Raw genomic sequence first — 9898 nt, forward strand, 5'->3', positions numbered from 1 at the left:
CGGTAAACACGCCCTCGATCGATAAAAAGAGCGCATGACACAAACATATCATCATCGGTACAAGAAACACAACAATGCTGCTTAATTATGCGTGTCACAGGAGAGAAAGAGCATTGTTTATTTGCACAAACCTCGAATATTTTACATAACCTACGACCCGACGATGCTCACTGCATCAGCCATTTGACTGATAACCAACTGATCGACAAACTGCGGAGTATATGCAAAAATAGATCAGTTCTCAGTTTTTTATTTTATTTTTTGTCATGGAACAACATCGTTCGGTTCGACAGCTCGATTTATTTTGTGATAAGAGCTACTTTTGATCCCAGCACAAGTCCGAATACCAAAGTCATAACAATAAAACAACAGGAAAATGAGAGCAAATTCCTTGAGAAAATAAGTTCGTTCTCTGCACGTAAGTCTATTCCAACAAGCTTTCCACACACACAAAATTGGCATCCCTCCCCATCAACAAAACAACACATGACACAAACCTATCAATACCAAACAAAAAAGTACAATGCTGCTTAACTATAAGCAAGAGAGAGAAGGCAGCATCAGCATTTTTATTTGCACAGCCTCAAAACCTTTTACAGAAGCTACGGTTGTTGTCAGCCACTCGACAGGCAACCGACTTCTGATCCTCGAGCTTGATAATAACTAGGACTATATGCATGAAAAGATATGGTTTACATCCTAGAGCGGCGTTATTCCGTTCAATATATAGCTCAAATATCAACCTATCGCGGGACAAAAATGGCACACATGTGGCTCCCCAACGAGAACCATAACAAAGGCCTGGGACAACAAGAATGTCTTGTGTATTATATGTACTCATGTATGTAACACCCTAACAATCTACGCCTTCAAGTCCAGAACCGCTTCGCCTGCGAAGAACGCCACAAGAGATCGTAAGCGTCAGGGCACGCGGAAGGCAAAAGGCTGGGACGCCGATGTTATGAGAGATCACGTAATCTTACCGTGCATCCTCTTGACAAAGCGCTCAAACTCGGGGAGGTTGGGTCCCTCGAAGAGGGTGCTGCAGAGCCTCAGGTAGGTGAAGCCGAAGAGGTGCCGCCCGTCCGGGTCATTCCGTGGCTTGGCGTTCTCCAAGGTCTTGTTGAAGCCGTCCCTGTCGTAGCAAGGCAGGGCGTTCTCGCTGGCCACTTGTATCCCGGCATCCCACGCGGCATTCAGCACCTGAATAACAGACCATATATATATTCCAACAGATCAAACACTGAGATATTGCCATCAAGATGTCTGCTCTTAAGTAATGAACAGAAAATTCTGTTGAATAATACATGATGTGCGAAACCGAATGTTTGGATAAAACCCTGCCAGCTAGCTAGTTGCTCAAGCATTGCTGTCAGAGAAACATTCACTGACCAGACAGTACACTAGCACTCTAAAAATGCCGCTAAGAAATTGCGAAAGAGAATGATAAGCATCTCTGTAGACGTACCTGCCATACCAAACCCTCTGGATCTGCCAAGGCCTCAGGGAACACCTCGTGCTGATCCATGGTGCGCAGCTCAACGCATGTGAAGTTCAACGCCGCGCCATGCTTTTTCAATACTTGGGCAATTGGAGTGTAGCCATCACGGTTACATGGGTTGTAGAACCCAGCAGTCAGCTCAGCAGCATGGCTAGCAGTTTTGTACCACCAGTGTATACCTGACACCTGCTCATGTCACAAGAGCGAACCTTTATGTCCAGTCGTTTAGTTTACTTCCTATGCAAATACAAGTTTTATCTCAACACTAGGAAGACCAACATACTGAAACAGGGGCAAATGCGCCAAATACAGCTATCAATATGTACTTATACTTTCTGAACTAACTGATGATTATAGCTGACCTTGACAGCAATAGCTGAGCCTTCGAAGGCCAACCTGGCTAGCATCAGCACGCGGTCTGCATGATCCAGCAACACCTGGGCGTACCAGTTGAGGAAGAAGCGGCCATAATAGCTATCATAATCTCCTCCATCACAGAAAAATCCTGTGTTGTTTGGTTCAGAATTATAGTGGCCTGCGTTGTCCGGTGACTTTGCCCACATGGCGTGTCCTCGTGCTTCTGCGGCCCTCCTCAGATTTTTCTGCAAGTACCTGTCATAGCACTGGAGCAAAATACATTCTCAACAAACCCATTTTACATTATGATATAGATGATATTGCATGAATTGACGATGCTGAAGTAGATACTGAAACCTGAAAAGAATGGAAGTCTAAGGTGAAGGGTGGGGCTTTACCTGAAATTCTCCAATGCCAGGGTATTTCCAGCCATGATTTGCTGCATAAGATGGATACCGTAACTCTCCACAAGCCCCTAGCCCAACCTCAATTTCTGAAATAATCCCATCCTCGAAATACTCGTCAAATTCTACTCGGAAGCTTCTCATGAAGTCAAAGTACACCTACAGGAATCAACGGGGATGAAATGGAGAAACACATATAACCCTCCGATAAACTGAAATTCTTGAACACGGAAAGACGGCATCTACATGACAGCAGACAGTTTCATGATATACCCACTATAAAACTAGAACACGTGGAAAATATACAGCAGGTGCAGCTTGTTTATTCAAGACCCTCTAAAACAAACCACGGCAGTTCCTTCTCTGTGTATTAAGGCCACGCTTGGGATGGGTGTAAAATAATACGGAGGTGTTTTGTTTACAGGTGTAACTTACCAGCTAATGAGCAATTTCCGGCCGGAAACAAAACGACCGACCGTGGCATGTAATTTTTTCGGAGGTATTTAAAACGAAAACGGTGATCCAAACAGAGCCTAAGTACGTAAAAACAGGGCACTGATGACAAATCTCATGTTCCCTGGACCTTTTGTATATCAAATGCTCATGAATTCAGGAATGTGGCATTGCACATTTAGATAACCAGTGAGTTCACAAGTAACAGATCTACCTAAAGCATAATGTGGAGGGTATTAGTTGGAGACATCAAGTAGTTGGGACATGGCCGGGAGACAATTCAAAAACAGAGTGCAGCAATTTGGTGGGAATTCAAGATGAAGAGATGAGTAAGCATGCATATACAAATACAAAGTCCCTCCTGGTTTCTCCAATTCCAACTTATCATCCATCGGGATGCAGTGAAATGACCGTACCTCGACGGCGGTTCGGCCCTGCAGAACCCTTTCTTTATCGATGCCCCACGAGAGGCACTCCGTGTTTCGCCTTCCTTCCCTGTCGGTGAAGTAGATGTCCGGGTTGCTCTTTCCGATCTCTATCACCCATTCCGGGAGAGGAATGGACACGTCGTCCCCGACGTTGCCTCCGCACTCATGGAACGACATGACCACCTAAGTATATCCGCGATCGAGCAGAGAAAGGTAAAATCAGGAAACAAACTCAAACTCATGGAGTACATCCTTGTTGCAACACACTAACAATTCGATTCAGAGATGGACGTGTGACCTGCAGCTTGAGCTTGAGGTCCCTGATGATGTGGAAGAGGCGCTTGTATCCGGTCCAGTTGTACTCCTGCGGGTGGTGCGCCTCGACATTGCCCCACCAGCAGTCGACCATGACGCCGTCGACGCCCGCCGCCTTGAGCACCCGCAGCTGCGCCACCAGCTCGTCGGCCTCCGCCACCTCGCCCTTCACGTTCACCACCCCGAGCTACAGCACGCACCGAGGTCAGCAATGGCAAATGCATACATACATACACACGCAACACGCAACACACACAGGGCACAGATCGAGGAGCAGAGGGGCGTGTGGATTACCGGGAGCATGACGTAGACGGGCACGTAGGGCGTGCCGGCGAAGTCCCGCTCGGGCGGGGGCCGCGGCGGGGCCACGACCGGCGCGAGGGCGGTCTGCTTGCCCCCTTCGCCGTCCATGGTGGCGTCCTCGTCGTCGGGGACCGGCACGGCGAGCAGCGGCGACGCGGGAGCGCCCTCGGGCACCGCGCGCGGCGCCGCGAAGGAGGTGGTCCGGAGCGCGGTGGCGCACCCGGCGCGGCGGGAGATCGGTCGGGCGGCGAGCGGGGGCGTGGCGCAGGAGGAGACCGGGAGCAGCGTCGGCGCGGCGGAGGGGGAGGGGGAGAGGGAGAGGGCTGGTGCGAGCATGGCGGGGCGCGGCGTCTGGAGGAGCAGAGAGGAGGGAGTTAGCATTGGATGTGTCTATCTCGGGATGGGAGGGAGGAAGAAGACGGGGGAGGTGGCGGTGGAGCGCGGCCCTCGGGCGGCGGGAACGGGGAGCGGGATCCCGCGCCGCCGCCCTTTCCTTTCCCCCCCTCCCTTTCCGGGCTGGCGGCCATGGACGGCCAGCAAAAATCCAATCTTTTAATCCCGCCAAAATTATATTGTACTCCGTACTCTGGTAGGAGTATTACCTCCTTCTCGAATTAGCTTTTTACACACATCCATTTTACCAAAAACTAATACCGTACTTCTTCTGTATTAAAATAAATATCATAAATTTAACATTATATTAATATAAATTTAGTACTAAAACAACAATATTTATTTTAAAAAGGGAGTATATTTCCTCTTTTTCAAAATAAGTGTCATAAATTTAATATTAAAACAACAACATTTATTTTAATATAACAAAATATTTATTTAGAATATATTTTAATATTGTTTTATTTATATTGTAAGAATCAATTACATACACATCGATCTATAACAAAATAGAACAAAAAATAGCATCACGAGACATCTGAGCTTGGTACCAACATTCATCCCATGCCTTTGGCATCACTACATTAGGTATTAATGACGTCGACCCACTCCCATGGTTTTTTTTAATGACGTCATAAATGAGTGGGTGAAGGCAAAAAGAAAAAGGGAAAAGGCACGGTGCGCTGTCCTGTCAGTGGAAGCTCAGCTCAGTGGCTGAGCTGGCATGGGTCACTGAGGTACGTATACAAGACAAGAGAAGAAGAAAAAAATGAATGGAATGGAGTGAGCTGCTCGCCTGGGGGTGGGGGTTTGAGGAGGAGGAGGGGAATGTGGTGCCGTCGGGGAGGACGACCCATCCGGCGTGGCGTGCGAGCGCGGCGACCACCTCGTTGACGTCGGCGCGGGGCCGCAGCCCGAAGCCGCCGTGCCGCCGCAGCCCCGCCAGGATCCGCCCCGTCACCGCCCGCCGACGCCGCTCCCGCGCCTTGGTCCGCTCCTTCTCCTCCCTCCCCCGCCCCCGCCGCCGCTCCGGAGGCCGCTCCCCGTCGCCCGCCGCCGCCTCGGCCACCAAGAAGTCGTCCGAGTCAGACTCGTCCTCCTCCTCCTCCTTGACGGCGCCATCCATCCGTTCGTCCGGATCCGGCCGCCGCAGCATGCCGCCGTGCCGCGGCGTGTGGGGAGCGGGCAGCGGGCTGTGCACGCTAGGGTTGGCGCGTGCGACGGGGTTATGGCCGGCACGGTGGCACGGCGCGTCGACACGTGTGGGCGGACGGACGGCCGGGATGGCGCGGAGGCACGCGCGAGGAGCGGGTTCGGCACGTGGGGCGCATGTGGCCGGCCGTCGCCATGGTCACCCACCCTGCTCCTCTTTCCTACCATGGCCACAACCAAAACCAAGCCATTTCGATCCACCCGTGCATGCTCCTCAGCACGTTTGCTGAATAACATTTCACTGCCTTTTTCAGGATCTGCTGAATCCATATGGGGTTTACAATAAGCTTACAATCCATATGCATGCATCATCATCAATCAATCAAAAGTGGCCAATTGTTTAGTCTGGTTTGGCCAAATCCGCGCCAACAATCATCCACCTCTTCCTACCTTAGCCTACTTTATTTGCTACTAGTGGTTTGCTTATCCAAAATAATGTCTGCGTCATCACCTTTCTTTCTTTCTTTCTTTCTTTCTTTCACAAACTCATCATGCCTGACGGAAACATTTCACTCGTGTAGTTTGTGTCTGATCAACATCAACATAACACTCGTCGCATACTCGAAATGGATCGACTCAACTTTTGGGCGAATAAACATTGGGTGTGTGAACCGAGTGGCCACGCCGTCACCATGTTCAGACATGTTTTTGCCAACCAAGCTATTGTCCATTCGATGGACAATATGATACAAGTGACATATGCAATTGTGTATTTCCCAGTTTCCGTTGCAGATGGACATGCATACATCCATCCATCTGAGCTATACACGTCTCGCATCAGGAAGCAGTGCATTTTAGATGCATCAAAGTGGCTCTACAGATATCAAAATAGATGGACAATATGATACAGCTGCAAGTAGCAGGAACAAAACAGGCATGTCCATCTGAGCCACACACACACACACACATCACATCACATCAAAAATTGCAGTTTAATTAGGTTCCCTGATGATGTATCATCATCATCCTTGGCACTAACATTCAGTGGGTCCTGCAAAATTCTGATCAACACTTCATTATCATTAACATCACATCAGAAAGTCCTGTAGTTCAGATGCCTTACATTAGCTAACATTCAGTGGCTCTAACACAGTTTTTCTGGTTAACAGCGCATCACACAGTATATTATACAGATATAAATTATCAGCATCACACAGTATATTATACAGATATAAATTATCATTGGTTCCTCGCAATCCAAAGCAATGATAATGCCTTTTCATTCCATAAATTAGGGGAAAACAATTGCTGTTACAAGTAGGAACGTATATATATAGCAGACAGCAAGTGTCATGTGCAATCCAGTGGTTATTCAAGGTTCTTGCTAAAAATACAGCACATGCATAAATAACATTCTGTTGGATCCCCAAAACTCTAAACAGCAGGATTCTGATCAACAGCACATCATCACACAAGACATAATAACATTCATGGGATCCTCAAACTCAAAATCAATTGCAAGCCTTCTTTTTTTTATCAACAGCACATCATCGCACAGGAATGAAATATTCATTGGATCCTCAAAATTTATCCCAAGCAATCGGAAGACATTTTTTCGTCTGATATGAAAATCTGAGACAATTTTGGTGCTCCAAGTATGAACAGAGCAGGAAACAAGCAGTTAACATACATGGGATTCTGTTTGTTCATTCACTGCAAATAAATTTATGTTCCTTCTGAGTTATATAATTATTACACCTTCCGTATCTGGAAGCAATGCACTGACGTATACTAGTATCGAGTTCCCTCTTTTTTTTTTCCTTTTCCAAGTATATATACAGTTTGTGTGAGTTCTAAAGATACATTTCCATGTACATAACACAACCTAACACGGATTAGAAGGATAGATAATAGCCCTTCCTTCCTCCCTGATCGCTATAACAAATTATCCATCCATCATACACATGTGCAACAGGAGAAGGGCTAACCCAAATCAAATGTACATACATACCGGCGGCTCCTGAGTCTCCTACAAGAATATATCGTCGACGCCCACGGCGGTTGACGGTGGCGCATCGTCCTCCTCCTCCTCCATCTCGGGCTCGGGCTCCATGCCAAACTCGGGGGAGTCGATGTCGGCGAGGTTCTTGAGATCAACAACGGATAGCTCGTCGAGCCGCTTCACCACGAGGTCGGCGGCGCTGAGCTCGTAGGCGGGGTGCTTGCTCGCGACGGCCACGCACTTCATGCGGGCGTCGTGCGCGGCCTCCACGGCCGAGTTGGAGTTGCCAAACACGACGCAGCGCTCGGGGATGAAGCCAAGCAGCTGCGCGGCATAGAGGAACAGCTCGGGGTCGGGCTTGCCCCGGTACACGTCCTCGGCGGCCACGACGGCGTCGAAGAAGCCCCGGGCGCCGACGGCCTCGATGGCCGCCTCGACGGCCTTGCGGGGCCGCGTGGAGGCGACGGCGAGGGGGATCTTGTAGTTGACGAGCGTGCTCATGAACTCCCTCGACCCGTCCCGCATCTGGCTGGCCGCGCCGCGGAGCCCGCCGTGGATCTCCTCCTTGCGTGCCGCCAGGCGGCGGAGCTCCGAGGGGTCCCGGGACCAGCAGAGAACCTCGGAGACGGCATGCTCGGCTTTCATCCCCTCGACCCGCCGAAGGACGAATGCTGGCGGCGGCGACTTGCCCTCCTCCTCGGCCAGGGTCAGCCACGCCTGCCGCTCCAGCCGCGTGTCGTCCTCCACAACCACGCCCTCCCACTCGAAGATGACGCCGACCCAACCACAGCCCATGCGCTCGAGACGCATCAGGGGGTTGTGCAGGCTGGGGTCGTCGGCCCTGTTCCGTGGCGGCCACGACGGCGTTGCCGCTGGGGGAGCATCATCGGTCCCCAGGCCGCCGGTGTCGCCCTCTCCCGGGATCCCCCGGAACTCCTTCCGCGGGACGGCCTCCTTGGTGAACCCGACCGCGGCCAGGGCCCTGGCCGGCCAGTCGGCAAGCCGCCTCGCGGGCTGCCTCGTGGGCACCACCCGTGCCACGAGGCGGCGGCCGGCGAAGGCAGTGCCCAGGTGGCGGCAGCTGACGACATGGAGCGTCCTGCGCGCGTGGATCCCCTTCGGCCGGTGGTGGTCGAAGGGGTGGTGGGCGATGAAGGAGGTGCTGGCGCTGACCGTGTCCACCATCATCATGGCTGCCGCTGGATCCGCCCGAATCGCCCACCTACCGGTCGATCAATCAAGAAGGAGGAGGGAGAGCCAAACGACGAGATCCCTGAGCCGCCGGGCAAATCCTTCCTCCGCCCCAACCCCTCCGCCGTGTCGCTGCTGATTCCGATTCCGATTCCGCTCTGCAAGAAGAGGAAGAAGCAGGAACGAAACCCGGTCAGAACCCAATCCGCCGCAGAGAGAAGAAGAAGAAGAGAAAATCCATGGCAGGAATCGAAGGAAACAGAGCAGCCACGGGAGCAGCCAGCACCTAATAATAATTCTCTCAATCAACGGGGAGGCAGGCAGCAGATAAACAAAGAAAGACAGAAAGAAACCAAAGCAAACGCGGATGGATTCGATTTGGGGATTGTTGCGCCGATCTTTCTATCTATAGATATAGGTGGCCACCGCTCCGCTGGATTCGATTCGGTTGGGTTGGGTCGGGTCCTCTCCGAGGGGAGCTGGGCGGAGCGGAGGGGAGAGGATAAGGGACCGTACCGTGGGTTCCCGGCGGCGAGGGAGGCGGTGGGTGGATTGGGGAAGGAAGCAGGCGACCGGAGATAGCTTGTGGTTCGTTCCTTCCTTGGTCTCTTCTTCTCCGCCACGCGATCGATTGATTGGTAGAAGGAAAGGAAGGATTTTTCTATTGGTCTCTGGTGTCCGGTCCCGTGGTGGTGGTGGTGGTGGTGGTGGTGGTGGAGGAGGAAGGAGAGACGAGTCCCCGGCCCACGCGCGACACGTCGCCCAAACGTGCGGCCCTCCCGCGGCCATGGAATTACCCGGCGGCTTCCTACTTTTTTTTTTTCCTTCTCTTCCACCCGTCGAAGCGGGTCGGCATCTACAAACGATTTTGATGGCAAGTCCTTTTACAAAAATCCAAGCTATCTACTAAGCGAAGCCAACACACATCCAAGTTGTTTTGCGATGCTCAACTACAGAAAGAGTAGCCGTAAAGGAATATTACGTAACACCCTAAAATTTTAATCATGGTTTTATTTATTTTAAAATTTGGCCATGACATTTTTAAATTTTTGTTTTGGGGCTTTTCTATGGATTTCAGATCCATTGCTTTTCTCTGAATTATAAAGATTTCTCCTCCCGGTAGGAGTTTTTGAAAAATATGTTATGACTTGAATGCTGGCCTTAGTATTTCTTCTTTCATTTGGCAAGTTCAGTGAAAGCCTTTTTATAAATATTTTTGCCAAGTTGCATTTATTCAAAAATGTCTTTTGATTTCTTTAAGGGCCTAATTTGAACTGTAACCATTTGGTAACTTCATTTAAAAATTTCACAAAAATTTGTTGATGACCTATGATGTTCCTCGATCAATCTTATGGAAAAAAAACCTAGCCAAGTATTTTGGAAAAATCGAGTACATTAT

General features: G+C 50.4%; 2 protein-coding genes across 2 annotated transcripts; both read right to left on the bottom strand.

The window, feature by feature from the left end:
- Positions 1–545: 545 nt before the first annotated feature.
- On the bottom strand, positions 546–6003 carry LOC123446826 (beta-amylase 2, chloroplastic-like). Its single transcript, XM_045123368.1, has 9 exons — positions 4951–6003; positions 3753–4112; positions 3442–3645; positions 3132–3326; positions 2257–2421; positions 1864–2124; positions 1469–1687; positions 984–1203; positions 546–890 (listed from the first exon to the last, which is right to left on the bottom strand). Exons 1-9 carry the CDS (start codon positions 5308–5310, stop codon positions 862–864), a joined length of 2013 nt encoding a protein of 670 aa, XP_044979303.1. The 5' UTR covers positions 5311–6003; the 3' UTR covers positions 546–861.
- A 1092-nt stretch (positions 6004–7095) lies between these two features.
- LOC123446827 (5-amino-6-(5-phospho-D-ribitylamino)uracil phosphatase, chloroplastic-like) lies at positions 7096–9256 on the bottom strand. The gene is made up of 2 exons (XM_045123369.1): positions 9016–9256; positions 7096–8657 (listed from the first exon to the last, which is right to left on the bottom strand). The coding sequence occupies exon 2, from the start codon at positions 8497–8499 to the stop codon at positions 7336–7338; it is 1164 nt and encodes a 387-aa protein (XP_044979304.1). The 5' UTR covers positions 8500–8657; positions 9016–9256; the 3' UTR covers positions 7096–7335.
- Positions 9257–9898: the final 642 nt, after the last annotated feature.

The sequence above is a fragment of the Hordeum vulgare genome, chromosome 4H, assembly GCF_904849725.1.
Source record: "Hordeum vulgare subsp. vulgare chromosome 4H, MorexV3_pseudomolecules_assembly, whole genome shotgun sequence".
NCBI lineage: Eukaryota > Viridiplantae > Streptophyta > Magnoliopsida > Poales > Poaceae > Hordeum > Hordeum vulgare.

Coding starts and splice junctions, on each gene's coding strand:
- LOC123446826 (XM_045123368.1), bottom strand. CDS start 5,310: ATGCTGCGGCGGCCGGATCCGGACGAACGGATGGATGGCGCCGTCAAG. Junction 2,422..3,131: donor AGGGCCGAACCGCCGTCGAG/GTACGGTCATTT, acceptor TGATTCCTGTAG/GTGTACTTTGACTTCATGAG. Junction 1,688..1,863: donor GCTCAGCTATTGCTGTCAAG/GTCAGCTATAAT, acceptor TGACATGAGCAG/GTGTCAGGTATACACTGGTG.
- LOC123446827 (XM_045123369.1), bottom strand. CDS start 8,499: ATGATGATGGTGGACACGGTCAGCGCCAGCACCTCCTTCATCGCCCAC.